Here is a 16,400-nt window from a genome sequence, read left to right as displayed (position 1 = left end):
ATTGTTTGGAGCATAAGCTGGTAGTCTATAAGGTGCCACAGGACTTCACAAGGAGAAATATATTAGGAAAGTATTTGTGAGTTTTTAAGTTGTCTTTAATGCAGTAAATATTTTGACTGTTTAATAAAAAGTTTATTTTTGCTGTTTATTTCAGCTCTCCCTCCATCTGTTTAGTGTCTTTGCTGCTGGAAACCAGATGGAAAGCCAGCATCATGTGACCAGTCAGCTCTGTAGCACGTTAATATGCAGTTTGCAAACCTCCAGTGTTTCACAGAGCCCAGTTTGAGAACCTCTGTACTAGGGGCTCCAGTGTTGGCTGTAAACAGCTCTAGAGGTCACGGTATTGGTATGAAGGTGTTTAGGATCAGTAGTTTAAGTTCCCACAGATGTTCAGTCAACTAGTCAGTGTTTAATTGGCTGACTAGTGTAATGCTTCTCTGAAAGAACAGTCTTCTTCCCGTTGTATGATTGTAATAACGGCTCTTCCCACACTTGTTGCTAGGTATGTGAGGAAATTTCTTTGTTTTGTGTGTATTGCGGAAGCGTGGGAGCTTCACATCTCTGAGTGCGACATTCTAATACTGTACAGCTGCTTATGCCACACAGTCAACCCTTGAGAAATGTGAGTTCGATTTGCACTTAACTCACATTAACACGAGTTAAGATCAAATCGAAACCGTCCCCCACCCTCCAGCCCCTGGCTCCCCCTGCTGGGAGAGTCCAGGAGGCACACAGCTGCTTATGGCATGATTTCTCCAAGCTGGGAGACACTGCTCCATGAGCAGCTGTGTGCCCCCCCCACTTGGGAGAAGCTGTGTACCACAGGGCTGCCCCCCTCTCACTTCCCCCCGCTGGGGCAAGGGAGCAGCTGGAATGGCAGTGGAGTGCTGCTGCTCCCTGGCTTTCCTACCACTGCTTCCCCCAGCTTGGGGAAGCCAGGGAGCAGCAGAGCTCTGCAGAGGATCCAGCTGCCCGCTCCCCCAGCCAGGGGAATTCTGGGATCTCTCCAACCCCGCCCTCCAAACTACCCAAAGTTTGATTTATGTGGAGGTTGCCCAGGACTCAACCTCCATACAAATCGAGGGGTTACTGCACTTCTGGTGGAATCTGGTCTTAAAGCCACTGGTCCATCAGCGGAGCCGCTGCTGTATTCCAGTTCTCCACCAGCAGGGCCCCTCCCACTGTCCCAGTTCTGGCTGGCATTGGTTGCAAGCAGTGACCAGCAGTGGCTGGTGAGTGGGAGCGGGTGCCAGATGACAGCCAGTTACTTCTTGCCTCTGCTGCCCACCCATTGGTCCTTTACGTGCCCCCACTCTTGTTATGCACCTTCATGCCCCCAAGTCCCCTATGCCTCCATATCCTCCTCTGCAGAGTGTGTCCCTTCCCAACAACCCCATATGTTGCCTTAGGAAGACACAGCTCCAGGCCCCAGAAGGGATGGGTCCATCCTGGGAGTCCAGTCAGGCCAGGAGAGGGTAGGGCACTGGCCAGGGAGGGTCAGGCTGCTTGGATGCCCCCTACCCCATGTGAGAGAAGTGTGTGTGTGTATGTGTGCCTCTCCCACTGTGAACCCTAAAGGTAAGGTAAATACAAAGACTCCAGCTACATGGTATTTATGTTTAACAGGCACTCAGGAACTTGATGTAATTTCAATGTTTGTACTGCATAGTTTTGACTCCAACTCACCTGATTACGAGTTATTTTATCAGGTGTCCAGTACTGAACATGGGGAAATATGGTCACCCTATAGCGATCTAAACTATCTGCTTCCTCAGTGCATGTTGCATATTTCTCCTAACAGGCAAATCAGCATGAAAGCAGATGGCCACATTCTCCAGCTGGTTGGCTAAGAAGCCAGGAAGACCTAACAGAGCCATAAAAAATAGTTGTGCTGGGTCGTGTTTCCAGCAAATCTGTTTTATGCTGAGACACTAATTTTCAGCATTTCTCAACTTCTCTGAAAATCAGGCCACAAGGTTCCACTCCAGCTGTTTATTGGATTATTGCCCAAAAGGCAACTTCCACAGTTGCATAAGTCCAGGGTTTTTGGCCTTAAGAATCAGACAGAATGATGATGGGAGAACAGATTATCATCAATTAAACTCCATCCTTACTCTTTTCCAAAAAAAAGCTACAGCAGACCAGGTCAGGTTAGTGTGCAGAGAAATTAATCACAAAGCCAAAGGAGATTCAGCCTTGTAAACCATTTGACTTTGATTAGTTAGAAAATGTGCTACTACCCCTCTGGAATCATAGGTGCACACTGATAAATGTGAGGTTTTTTTCAGTTCTACAGTAGAGTGTATGGTGAGCTTGCTTATAGTTCATTTTGACTAGGGTTTTAGACCATGCTTCCAGGAGCTTGCTATTTGTTGACAGATCTGAATCTTACCCATATTGGTCGCTGGCATTTTGCTCCCTCCGCTTCATTGTTAGGTTCTGCCTTCTCCATCTATGGTGCATTATTCACAATAAAAACAGAAAGAAATGACAAATCCTGGAAGACTGGAATTGTACTGGTGGGAAAAAGTATTCTAACTAACTGTAGAGTTTGTTTCCCAAGAAAGCATCTCCAGGCCATAATTTCATGGTTCAGAAATAGTTAAATGATTGATGTGACAGAAAATATTTGCTGTGTTAATTAGGATTTCATCTGGATCTTTGGTGATGAACAGATGAAGGGAAAGCCTTTGTGCACCATCTTGAAAAACTTGTGATTTGCCTAGTGTGCTTTATAATTCAAAGCATGTGGCTTCACACAGAGCAGCAATGGCCAAAATGAAGACATTAGTAATGAATCACTTCGTGGACAAAAAGGCCTTGCTTCTGTTACAAGTTCTTTCAGAGTGTGTGTATTCAAATGGTTCTCGTTAGGGTTATGAACAAAACGCAGCTCTTGCAATTTTTAGTTGTGTGTTACAGATTCTGAGGTGCATGTGATGTCAACGAGGCTACACTAATGAATCTCCCTAGCAATCCAATGATGAACACACTCCAACTGGGTAAACAAAACTGTAGTTAGCCACCATTGTGTGGGAGCTGAGGTGATACCAAAAGCTGATTTGAGGTTGTTTGGTTTCTGTATATTTCTTGGTTATAGAGCTGTTTGCCTTACAAGATTACCACACTAATGGTAGCAACGAAGGGTCCTGTGGCACCTTATAGACTAACAGAAAAGTTTAGAGCATGAGCTTTCGTGAGTTAACTCACTTCTTCAGATGCTGGTGGATGGCATTGCATTCCGCACGACTGAGGTTGTGAGGCAAACGAAGTTGTTTCTCCACAATTTCTGTCTGTGCGCGTCGGCGGAAGCATTCTATGTATAGGTCCAAACTGTTATTTCTGCCCTCGGGAGGAGTCCACATGGAGTTATTCTTCTTGTGCTGCTGGGAGGGTGTCTGTGTAATGGTGTGTTGGTCAGTGTTGTGTTGAAAGTATTCTTTGAGTCTGATTCGGCGAAAGTAGGCTTCCAGATCACCGCAGAACTGTATCATGTATGTGCGTGTGGTGGGGCAAAAAGAGAGTCCCCGAGAAAGGGCAGACTCTTCTGCTGAGCTGTGTGTGTAGCTGGACAGATTGATGATATTGCTGGCTGAGTTAGTGGTACCACTGCTGTGGCTCTGTGTGGCAGGCTGGAGTTTAGAAAGTTTTCAGTCCTTTTTCTTCTGTATAGTAGTGAAGTGTCTAGTGTAAATCTCTTGTCTTATTTTAGTAAAGTTCAGCGGTGTGGAAGTTTGTGTTGAAGGTTGGTTATTGATGAAAGACTCCAGATTGGAGAGCTCTTTTTTGATGTTCTCCTGTTTGTTGTACAGGATGCTGATCAGGTGGTTCCTCAGTTTCTTTGAGAGTGTGTGGCATAATCTCTCACTGTAGTCTGTGCAGTATGTAGATTGCAAAGGATTTTTCACCTTCAGTCCATTCGGTATGATATCCATTCGTTTGCATTTGGAGAGAAAGATGATGTCTGTCTGAATTTGTGCAAGCTTCCTCGTGAGATTGATAGAAGAAGTGAGTTAACTCACAAAAGCTCATGCTCTAAACTTTTCTGTTAGTCTATAAGGTGCCACAGGACCCTTCGTTGCTGCTACAGATCCAGACTAACACGGCTACCCCTCTGATACTTCACACTAATGGTGGCATCCTTGTTGAAGCTAAAGTTACCAGCATTGAAGCAATGGTCTTCATGCACCAACTTCATGGGGCCAGACTTGTGTGCAGATGCCAGACTCCTACCTCTCAAAACAAGTCCTCTACTCTCAGATCAGCCATGATCAGAGATCCCAGCATGGCAGATGAAGTGCTACAAAGACACACTGAAAGTGTATCTTAAGAAAACTGAAGTGGACATCATAAGTAGAGAGGAGCAAGCCACCAATTGACCCCAATGATGGCCCTATATCCTCCATCAGGTAGTGGCCCACTTGGAGGTGAATCACCTTGCCCTCAAAGCTTCAGAGAGAGAAGAAGAAAGAAAAAGACAGAACTTTTCTCTCAGCTGGCCTGCCATAAAATATCTACACATCCTGTGACCTGTTTGCAGTTCTAGGATCAGATTCCTGAGTCATCTCGAGACCCATATGTAAATCCATGCTCAAGATCATCCTCAAATCACCAACAGCAATTAATAGAATGAATGATGTCTGCTTTCAAAATGCTATATACCTCCAAGGAATCAGATAATCACACTTGGTGCTACAAAACTGCAATGCCAAGCACTTAACATTAAAAAAAAAATCACAGAAGACCTCTTCGCTTCACCCACTGAAGCCAGTGGTGTTTTGACAGAACAAGAACCACAGGATTTGGCCAGGATTAAGCAAATAATGTTAAATCCCCATATCCTAGTCTATCTTAATTAGAGCCAAATCTCCATCCTCCTGTCTCAGGTCCCATGGAGTCACTTTCTGCAGCTACCCTTCAGGGGAGCATGGCTCTTGGAAATATTGTAGGAGTGCGGCAGAGGACAGTAGAGACATGGAGGTGGTAGCCATTTGCAGGATATCCAGCCCGAGCCTTAGAGCAAAGTGAGCAAGGAGATTGTGTTGGACCTCACGTCTTCAGGGCCCCACACAATTGACTATATTATCTACCACCCACCAGCCTGGCTGCACTGTCAGCCTGCCACCTTGGGCCCAGAAAACTCTTTGGCCAGGACTGCCTGTCTGGGGGAGGATGCCTGTGAGGACTGAAAGCTCTGCAGGGGGGAAGCCAGCAGCTTTGCAAACATTGTCTTTGTTGTACAGAGTTTTGGAGAGGGCAAAGGCTGCAGCCTTCTAAACCAGTGGTTCTCAAACTTTTGTCCTGGTGACCTCTTTCGCACAATAGGTCTCTGTGTGAGACATTTGCCCCGCCCCCCCAAACGGAAACCGCATTTTTTCATATTTAACGCTATTATAAATGCTGGTGGCAAAGTGGAGTTTGGGCAAAGGCTGACAGTTTCAGGATCCCCAGCTTGAGAACCCCTGTTGTAGACCTGCAGATTCAGAAGATCAGGCCTCCCCATCTCACAGGCTTCTTTTCTCAAGACTGAACTCCCTTCTTAATGAACTCCCCTCCCAAATTTACCAGACTCCTTGAAACCTGGACTAATTAGGTTTTGTTGCTTTGCCATTAGTAGCTGTTTCTCCCCTCAGCCATCCCATCTACTCCATGTCTCCCCAGCCTCCCTCTCTCCCTGGCAGCTAGGTTTCTCCTTTTTCTTCTTTTAATTCCTTCCAACCTCCTTCTCCTCAATCTCCCCCTCTTCTCCCACCTTCTGTTCCTCTTTTCTTCCTGCAGTCTGCTTCCCACCGTTCTCCTTCTACATTTCAACACCAATTCTCCCATAAAACCCACACACACATTAGAGGCACTAAATAACCGTGGGAGCTGTGTGTTCTTTGCTCCCTCTCCCCTCTGCACTTTTGTGTTCCCGTCTGTGTGTGCCTCTTTCTCTCTATTTAGATTGTATTCATTCTCATGCAGCAGCTCTGTCTTCCCCATATCTTTCCACAGTTCCCAGCACACGAGGAAATACCACAATATAATTATAATAATTAATCTGTAAAATAAACCACTTGTAAACTTCAGCTATTGCAGAGCGCGGTTGGCAGGTTACTCCATAATGCCTGTCTCACGGAGCATGCTACCGCTCTGCTCCTAATCCGTACTCGCCTCTGATTCGTTTCTAGGTACAATTCAAGGACCTAGTTCTCATAGACAATGAGTTATATGGGGCCATGGAGCCCTGGCACCAGGAATATTCCTGGTACTGTGTCTGGGCCCCATCAAAACTCACACCTGCTTAAGCCTTCCTGCATTTTCCCTGTTTGCCTGGGGCGCCTGCCACCCTGTGCACCCCTCAGCTCTGCCTGCTGCCTCAGGGCAATTTAAAATGCCCAGTGGGGGCTTCCAGGATCACAGGGGGGTTAAAGAAGCTTGCTTATCCCTATTGCTGGCGTGCACATCCCCACGGCTGGGGGGGGCCAGGGTCTCCTTCCGTGCAGAGACTTTGAGTGGGGGACGAGTGTGGGCTCTGGGTATCCTGGGCACCACGAAAATTTTTGCAAGCTTGTCACCCCTCCTAGTTTTGACCTGTAATTTAAAGCATCTCTTGGTTTGGGTAATATATCTCCTAGATGTCCTGATTTTAACTTGTGAAGATATAGCATTCTGTGTCCACTTTGCATAAATCTAAATAACTCCTCGGTGATAGTCAATGAAGAATCAGGCCTGAGGTATATAAGTGTGGAGCAGGAGGGTGTGGCTTTGTATGAATAGTTAATATATTCCAGGCAGCACATGTCATTTTTAATCTCTCTCTCTCTCTCTCTCATTGTAATCAGATTGACACAATTCAACTCCTAGCGCCTGATTCTGACTTCACTTACACTAGTTTTACACAAGTGTAACTCCATGCAGTTCAATGAAGTTACTCCTGATGCCACACAAATGTGTGTGGAATCAGAATCTCAGAGCCTTGTGGTCCAAATATACATATATTTCATGGAAGCTAAATATAACTACTTCTTAAAATCAACTGGCTGCACATAATTACCCACTTAGCATCCAGCTAGGGAGGATGATGTACATTATACTTACTCTGTGAGATCATCTGTGCATTTGTTCAATGCTTCAGGATGAAAAATGAAACTAACTGTTGCCTTGAAAGAAGATGCAAATCTGAGTAAAACTGGAAAAACTCGAAAGCATCAAAATACATACAAAATATCAAAAGAGAACAAAGACATATTTTTCCACAAAAATCTTCTCCCCAGGCTACAATAATGCTTTACACAGGCATGATCAATGTAACCAAGCTTGAGAACCAAAGTCCTTTGGAATAAATTAGACTGGCAGGAAAAGAAACAAAGAAAGAACAAATTAACATGATTTTAAACATTGCTTAAATTTTCATGAATATAGACCTTGAAATGTTATGATGAGATCCCATGAGTCTGTGCTAATATTTGCCTATAATTAAGAGCTGTACTTTCATGTTTCCGCTGACATTATAGGTTGAGAATCAGATACATGCTTGCTATATTTCTTGGTCACACCAATTGATCTGTTTTATTTGTTTTCTTCGTTAATAATAAATTAAATCCTGTAATTGACCCTATTATATTTTTTTGGGATGCACTTTCTTCTCCTCGTGTCTTAATATTTACAAGCTGAATCCTCCTCCCTTCAATTGTAGGTCTTTATGTTTATATGCAACAAGAAAAGCGACAAGATTGATTTTTGCCACACCCACTTTGGAGAGCCCTCCAAAGAGGAAGAAGCAGTACTCAACACCACCCTTGGAAATATCTTGGAGAGGAAGGAACAGAGCCATCCACTCCCTTAGGGGAGAGAGCTATACATCATAGTCAATGCTAGAAGATGCTGACAAATCTAATAACATAGGCAAAGATACATTCTGGGCATCCATTGCCAGAAATATATCATCACTCAGATACGAGTACCACCTCTATGCCATACCCAGATGTAAAACATAATTGAAGAAGGTCAATGAATTTTATAGACTCCAGATGTAATTGGAGCTGCCACTTCATCACTTTCTCTACGAAATTTCCTAAAATTCTGCCACATTTGTCAAAATTGTCAATGTGACGAGATGGTTTCTCATGCAGGGGCTCGCCCCTGACTTGTGTAGTAACACCTTGCCTCTGTCTCAAAGAGTAGTATTAACAACCCCAGCCAGTAATGGGCCTAGTGCCTGTCTGATGAGCAGGACTGGCACAAGTAACACATCTAACACAAGATCTCTGCTGAATTTCCAGGACAGAATTACTACCATACCCCCACTATGAGAATTCTTTAGAAAACATCATTTCATATGGATGTGACTTTGCTAAATGTACTAATCGAGACTTGGACCCCCTATGTGCAAGAGTCCTTGCATTAGTATTAAAGAGCACTTGGCTTTTGTCTTTGAGGCCCTTGTATAACTCTCTGGGAGTGCTTTGAGTTTGTCAGAAAATGATAGTGTCTTGATGAGTAGTTATCTATGTAATATGTGACCTGAAATGTGCAAATCTCTCCCAGCCAAGGCTTGTCATCAAAATGATTAGTATCTTGAAGGCTATGTTTAACTGAAAGGAAAATATTCCTGTTTCTTAATAAGACAAAGTAGCAATGAAAAGAGACATTTATGCCTAAAAATCAAAACAAAAAGCAGTCAAGTAGCACTTTAAAGACTAGCAAAATAGTTTATTAGGTGAGCTTTTTTTTGCTAGTCTTTAAAGTGCTACTTGACTGCTTTTTGTTTTGATAGTGTATAGACTAGCACGGCTTCCTCTCTGTTACTATTCAACATGCATAAAAATGTTTGAGATCCACAGCACAGAACAATTCCCATCAGACTGGGATCAAGGGTAAATGCCATAATAAAATATTCATAACAGTCCCTATTGGCCTCTTAAAATCTGCAATCATCTAGTTTGACTTCCTGCGTAACCAGGTCATAGAATTTTTTCCGCTGGTTCCTGCATTGAGCTCTTTGCTGCTGGTTGAGCTAGAATGTATATTTTAAAACATCCAGTTTTGATTTAAAGACTTTGATTTATAAATGGTCAGTCAGAACCTGAGTGTGTGGACAAGACCCAGCAGCCAGACACCCAGGAAAGAATTTTCAGTAATAACTCAAGAGGATTGCCCATCTAGGGTCTCCTCACCAGTCATGGGCAATATTTGCTGCTATTGAGCTGTGTCTACACTAGCACCCCCCTTTCAAAATCAGGATGCTAATGGGACACTTTGGGATATGCTAAGGAGGTGCTGCAATGAATATGCAGCACCTCATTAGCATAATGGCGGCTGCGGCACTTCGAAAGTGCTGCTTTCGACTGTGCGCGGCTCGTCGACATGGGGTCCTCTTTGAAAGGACCCCACACACACTTCAAAATCCCCTTATTCCTATTTCAGGAGACAAAGTGTAACTTGTGGTCATTGATAGCTGAGGGTTTGATTTTCATCAAACTTGAAGTTCCATGAAGAACAAATGAAATAATAGGTGAGCAGTGCAGCATACCCAGCATGTTTATAAAAGGTACTGCAACTGGGTAAAAAAATTGGTCAAATCTTTAGGTTGTTTTATGTTGATGGGCTTATTTCCTTTAAAGAATATAATTACATTGAAATGTATCTGTTCTTTAAGGACTCGGTATTGTTTGGCTATGCTAAAGGAAGGACAAGAGATATTTGACAAGGGTTTAGTCAAGCTGCAACTTTATTATTAGATGTCTGGGGCTACCCAGCAGATCGCAGTGCTGATAATACCCATATTTATGCCATAATTACCCAGGGGCTTTTACCAGCTCCCCCTCTTTTTTGCCATCTCCGTCCCCACAGCAAATCCATTGCCAGAACTTTACCATCCACACCGTCTCGTAGGCTGATTAAGGTGGGCTTAAAGAATAGGGGGTTGGCTCCTTGCCATACCAATCAGAGAAGTCCCCAATCATGCTGGGTTTGTTCCTTTAATGAACACCTCTTTTTAAGTCTTTCCCAAGCCATTTATCCAGTCCTGTCGAGTACCTGCCCTACACTTAAATAGTAACTTGCAATGTATGCATTCCCAGAGGATGTGTCAGCAACATTTTGCCCCTTTGGCAGCAGTTTTCATCTCTCCAACCCAACTCCCTTTCATTTGGCCAACCAGTTTCCCCACCCCAGCCCATGTCTTAAAGATGCAGAGTGATCAATGGTCTTAAAAAGACTTCACGTTAAGGTTCCATAGCATAGGATGCAGTGCTGAAGCTTTCCTGACAGATAGCCAAATCCTGATGCTGGTTTTATGTAAAATTTGTATTGACTTCCATGGATGTTCACACCTGGAACAAGGGCAGGATGCATCCCAAAGTGGGAAAACACAGGAAAAACTTCAGAAAATCTCAGCAGTCAGTAGGCTGTGAACATCACAAAACTGCTTTAAAGAATTGTGTTACCATCGAGGGCCAATCCTGGCAACTGACTGTGTGTGGGCAGAGCTCCATTTCTGGGCAGGGCCCCACCAGTTTCAGTTCTGAAGTTTTCAGAAGGGTTTCCATGGAAGAAGGGCCTTGCGTTGAGCTTCTGGGGAGGGGCAAATTTCACTCTTCATGCAGGATCCAAGTGTGATGTGACTAATATTTTTCCTTCAATGTTTATATTGAAAGTTAAATAATCACCCATTTCTTTGAACTGGACATACTATTAGGCTATTTATTATTTTTAAAAAATCATGTTAAAATCAGAAACTAGAAAAGTCCAAAATAAGCTTGTTGAATGATCTTTTTGGAAGATAAATGAATTCCTGATCTGTTTATTAGTATATCTATGAATTGGCCTTAAAATGGTGTTTATCATCAGTTAGTTGGGCTGTGTTAAGTTCCTTTCACCGGGTTTTTGCTTTGAGCCACCTCATACAGCTTATGTGAGCAATAGTCTTTTTTGAAAAGAGCAAAAATACAAAGGCTTTGTGAACCAGCACTCATGCAAACCATATTTCCTGCAAAATCCACTCTTCTAAAATGCTTTTCTAGTCTTCAAACTCTGTGTTTGTGTTTGTGTTTGTGCGTGCGTGCGTGCGTGCATGTGAATTCCAGATGGCTTTAACCTACTCTTCCTCCATAGCGTATCACAAATTAACTTAAAGAGGAATTATGTCAAATGGCACCAGTTTCTCTGTTCAGAGCTGTCCCATCCATAGGATGTGGCAGGGCAGCTGCCCCAGGCCTTGCATTTTTGGGGGTCCCACAGCAGCTGCCCCAGCCATCCTACTGACAGGATGGAGGGAGGATTGCCTGAGGCTGGGCTGGGGGTTGCTCGTGTGTGCATGCAGCAGCAGAGGGTTGCCTCCACGCCCCACCCACACACCCCACATGGACAGCAGGCACTCAGCAGTCTGCCACGCTCCGACACCCTCCCACCTGCTGCACCTAGCTTCTCCACAGGAACTGCAGCCAAGTGGAGCAAGCTGCTGAGCTCCCACCACCCATGTGGTGAGAGTGGGGTGGAGGCAACCCCCGCTGCTGCTACTTCAGCGGTGCAGAACCCCTGACTCCAGGTAATCCCCAGCCCCGTTGCTGGGGGATGATGTAAAGGGGCAGGGCAAGGGTGGAGCAGGAGGAGGGCAGAGCCTGGGGCACAAGGGCGGGTTGCCCCACTCTCCTTGCCTGGAGAACTGGTGGGGGTTGCCCCAGGCCCTGCCCCTCCTTGGGATGGCCCTGTCTCTGTTTAAATAGAGTGATGTATCAAGAAAGCAGCTTTTTCTTTACTAAAACAAAGATAATAATAAACTAGTTCTCATCAGTTAAAATGATTCATTATTGTTATGTATAAACACAGCTGAATAACATTGGGTCTGTTGTTAGTCTTTAGCTGGTCACAATGCAACTTATCCTGCTCAGATTTTTTTTAAATGTCATTATAAAGGACCAAGGAACTATGTTATAGATATGTACAGGAATCAAAAAATGGTATAAGAGAAAGTTCCATCTAAAAACTCTTGTTTAAACCAAGTTTCAAAACGGAAAACAAAGATTCCAAACTTTCTGTATTTCATCTTAGAATAGGCCCAATTTGCTAAGAAATGTAGGAGTGAACAAGAAAGAAGAAAGGACTGCTTACAGTCTAAAATATGCTAAGATGTCCACAGCACCTGGCATGGCTTAAAACTAAATTGCGTTATCGTCCTGTAGGTTCAGAAAACTGTCATGAACAGAAGCTGAGAACACCTCGCCGACGATGTCAGCAGCCCAAAATGCTGAATAGCCCTGAGGACAACATGTACTATAACCAGTTAAATGTGAGTTCAAAGTGGCAATAAAGCTGTTTTACTGGCTTTGTTTCCAGTTAATAATTCGGTTATTAATACCTGTTCCAGCCCCTCCAGCCCCACCCCCACGTTCTTTTGCTCTCGTCTTGAACATGTGCTTATGCTCTTTATCTGTTGCTTTCATGTCAGGATGTCTGCCTTCACGGTGAATAATTGATGTGGTTTATCAAAGACGAGCAAGATGCATGCTTCATCAGGCTCACTTGAGCCCTTTGATCAAAAAAATTATGCTGTGACTTCTGATATTATCAGCATCTGCTTGCATTCAACACAAAATCACTTTGAATTAAAAATTAACGACTTACTGCTTTGCTTTGACTGTGTGTTCTTGGCCCTCTCCACAGGGAACTCTAGAATATCAAGGGAGCAAGAGGAAGCCAAGAAAACTTGGGTAAATATCTATCTCCTTAGTTCTAAGCAACTGTAAACAGAAGTCCTTTGTGATACTACAGAAAATGCAAAACTTTCTAGAGAGGTTTCTAAAAATAAATAATTACCATATCTCTGTGCATTGACATTGGATATTTTCTACAGAAGCAAATATAAAGCATGTTTCTATTCCTATCTGCAAATACTAGAACTGGCTCTTATGAGATATTCTTCCCAACTCTCTCTCAGAATAACTCAAGCAAATTTTAGCTAATTTAGTCATAATAAAAGGTCCTTGACAGTCTTTGAGGCTGAAGCCCATTAGTCTAGACCAAGCATAACCTGGACAAAAGCTGCGGAGGCTTCCTCTCGCTACCCTAGCAATATGGTTCAGCCTTGCCTCAGGAGGGACCTGTTCTAAGAAAACACAGTGAGGGGAGTTCTTTCTCAGGCCTTATCTACACTCTGAGGTGGATGGATGCTGCAGCAACCAATCCGCTGGCCTTCAACGTATCTCATCTGTTGTCGACATGATAAATCAATATTTGAATTTGCTCCTATTGACACCAATATTGTACCAAGATGAGAAAAATAGCCAGCATGGACAGGAGAGCAGCCGACGTTGACCTTACTGCATGCAAGGAGCTGTGGTATGTTTGTCGACTTCAGCTATGCTAATTACAGAGCTGAAGTAGATCGATGGTGACGGTAAGTGTTGACAAGGCCATAGAGAAGATTGTTTCTTTCCCACTAGTTCTTGGCTAAGGCTGCTATCAATGGTGCCAATTAGCACCAATTATAATATGGACACCTTTCACCAGGAGGTGGGTGAGACCACTAGTTTGTTTCACAAAAGCCACCACCTAGCACTAACAAATTTCATTTGTTACTGATGTGTGCAGCAACTAGTGCTGCATGAACACAGCAAAGACATACTAATGAACTTTCGTTCAGTAACACCCACGTTTCATTTTCTTTTATATGTTTGTGACCCTGTTTGTTTATTTTCTGCAAATACTTGTATAACTGACTTTCTTTTCTTCACAACAATGTTTACAGAAAGTGAAGGCCTTGTAATGCAATGTTGTTTTGAGAAGGTTCAAACCAGAATTGTTTGCATGGCTGTCTTGGTACCTCTTTCAGTTGCCTTTATAAAACTCTGTCCCCCAGTCAGCAAGCAGAAATAATATCATGTGACAGCTGTGTCTGATCATACATCATGATAAGCTGAAACCATGGAGCAAATAGAGCCTGATTCAAAACCCACTGAAGATAATGAAATTGCCTTTGGTGGGCTTTGGATCAGGCTTATAGTTCATGAACAAATGTTTGCTTAGTGAGTTTGAACAATTCTGAATAATGAAAGTGCCTGTCAATATCAAAGTCTGTAAAAAAATTTCAATGAGAAAAAACGCTATATTTGTGAAAGAAAATGTGTTACAAATAGTTGATCTGACTATACGGCAGACCTAGAGATGAAAGGCTGTGTGACCTGTTACCAATCCTCAGAGCCATTCAGTTCCCACAGAGAGTTAAAGCACTGAATAAGTCACAGCAGTATTGAGAGGCTGCATCTTGTTAACAAAATCATCTTATTTTTTCTCTTCTTGTACTAACACTTTCAGTATTTTTATTTCACCATCCATAGAAGGGTATATTTCTTAAGACTTTGCAGAACTACTTTGTTCTTTTTATGTCTTACACTTAATAAGAATAGTATGTTTTGTGTTTTTGTTTCAAAGCCAGATCAAAGTGCTTGATAGGGAGGATGAATATTACAAATCATTGTCAGCTGTCGAATCTGTCACTGAAGATAACAGCTCACTCAATCGTCCATCTCCTCTTTCCGCAAGAGGAGTGTCTTTTGCTCACAGTTGAACTTCATCCTTTACACTTGGTTCTGATGCTGGTAAGAGACTGCATGTGTTTATCGATGCTGGTTTGCTCTGTGTGTGTGTGAGAGAGAGAGCGAGCGAGAGAGAGAGAAACGTAATTACACCTAAAGGCCTCTTACAAAATTAGGCCCTGATTCTATAAACATTACCCATCTTAGTAGTCCCATTTAACTTTACACATTTAACAGTCCTGCTGAAGTGGATACATCATTACAGTACAGACTAACATGGCTACCTCTCTGTTGTTATTTTGTAGGTGTGTTTGCAGTATCAAGCTCTACATAGGTATCCATTCTAAAATAGGATACAATTTGAAACCCAGCAGCATAGCATTGCAGAACTGGGACTGGGACTTTGTATTGATATTCAGCATAATTTGAGGTCATAGTTAAAATGTTATTTGTCCAATAGGCCTTCAAAATGTCATCTGTTTTTCTAAAACTACAAAGAATTTACATACTAAAAAACGTGTAAAACCATTTCAAGCACTGAATGTGTTTTTCAGAATTTAGCTCAAATAGTATGTAATGAGAGGCCTTTTAAAACAATTTAATAATAAAACAAAATAGCAAAAATGTAGAACTTTAAAGACAAACAAAATGATTTATTTGGTGTTGAGCTTTCGTGGGACAGACCCACTCAAAAGCTCATCACCGAATAAACCATTTTGTTAGTCTGTATTCTAACAAAACAAAACAGCAGTCATGTAGCACTTGAAAGACTAACACGCCTACATCTCTGTAACAATTTAGTAATGTTCATAATTTCCCAGGAAGAGTTACCACACATTTCAGAGTCAAGCCAGGAGTGCTGGAGCACTTTTCATAGCTGGGGTACTGGGAGCCCTTGAACTAAACTGTATATGATGGAAACCACTTCAATTCAGGGATGTGGCAGTACCCACAGTACCCATTGCTCCTACATCTAGGAGTCAACATAGTTTTTAGAAAGGAATTGATACTACATAATTAAATGTGTCATTTTATAATGTGCTGTTAACTAAAACACAGGATTGAGTGTCAGAAGATCTGGGGTTCCCTTCTGAGATCTATGTAATCTTAGATACATTATTTAATCTCTCTCTGATGCAGCTTCCTCACATGCACAACGTTGATACAATTTGCTTGATTCACAGCGGTTGTGTAAATCTTAGCTCACTTAGGATGACATTCTTTGTCCATTGAAGTCAATAAGGTTTAAGCATGTCTAGGGACTTTGGAACTGCCAGAACTGCTTAGATCCAGGGTCTAGCATGGCTGGCAGTATCCTGTCTCCAATAAAGGTCAGTACAAGAAAATTCAGGCCAGGATGTTTGAACCTTAGAGTAGGCAAATGTTGTGTGATCTGCTCCCCACATTCAATCTTATCCTAATCTCAGCTATTTAGGTACGGGTTGAACCTCTCTCACCCAGCACCCTTGGACCTGACTGTTGGGTTCCAGAAAAGAGAATTTGCCGGATGACAGGAGGTCAGTATTTTCTAGCGCATTACTAACACTTCCACTGCTGAAACAGTAACAGAGAGGTGGCCGTGTTAGTCTGTGTTTTAACAAAACAAACCAGCAGTCATATAGCACTTTAAAGATGAACAAAATAATTCATTAGGTGATGAGTTTTCATGGGGCAGACCCACTTCTTCAGGCATCTCACTTTTAACTTTATATAATGATGAAAATTAACTATTTGGTCTTACTCTCTTGCTTGCTGTCTTCTGGACAGTTTTTGATCCATGACAATATTTTGTGTTTCACTCTCTGACCATATAGCTTCTTCAGCACCCTCTTACATAGGACCTTATTGAGGGCCTTTTAGAAGTCTAAATAAGTAATATCAACC

The 16,400-nt window shown here is 42.7% G+C and overlaps 1 protein-coding gene across 1 annotated transcript in view; it reads left to right on the top strand.

Annotated features, from left to right (window-relative positions):
• The window catches only part of MYO3B (myosin IIIB), a 314,275-nt gene that overhangs the window by 272,718 nt on the left and 25,157 nt on the right, over positions 1-16,400 (top strand). Inside the window, exons 32-34 of the mRNA XM_075001557.1 lie at positions 12,165-12,271; positions 12,646-12,692; positions 14,413-14,579. Of these exons, the coding sequence (XP_074857658.1) occupies positions 12,165-12,271; positions 12,646-12,692; positions 14,413-14,548 (290 nt within the window). The 3' untranslated portion in view covers positions 14,549-14,579. The remainder of the gene's footprint in view (positions 1-12,164; positions 12,272-12,645; positions 12,693-14,412; positions 14,580-16,400) is intronic.

The sequence above is a fragment of the Carettochelys insculpta genome, chromosome 8 (genome assembly GCF_033958435.1).
Source record: "Carettochelys insculpta isolate YL-2023 chromosome 8, ASM3395843v1, whole genome shotgun sequence".
NCBI classification, from domain to species: Eukaryota; Metazoa; Chordata; order Testudines; family Carettochelyidae; genus Carettochelys; species Carettochelys insculpta.
This window is presented reverse-complemented; position numbering and strand designations above follow the sequence as displayed.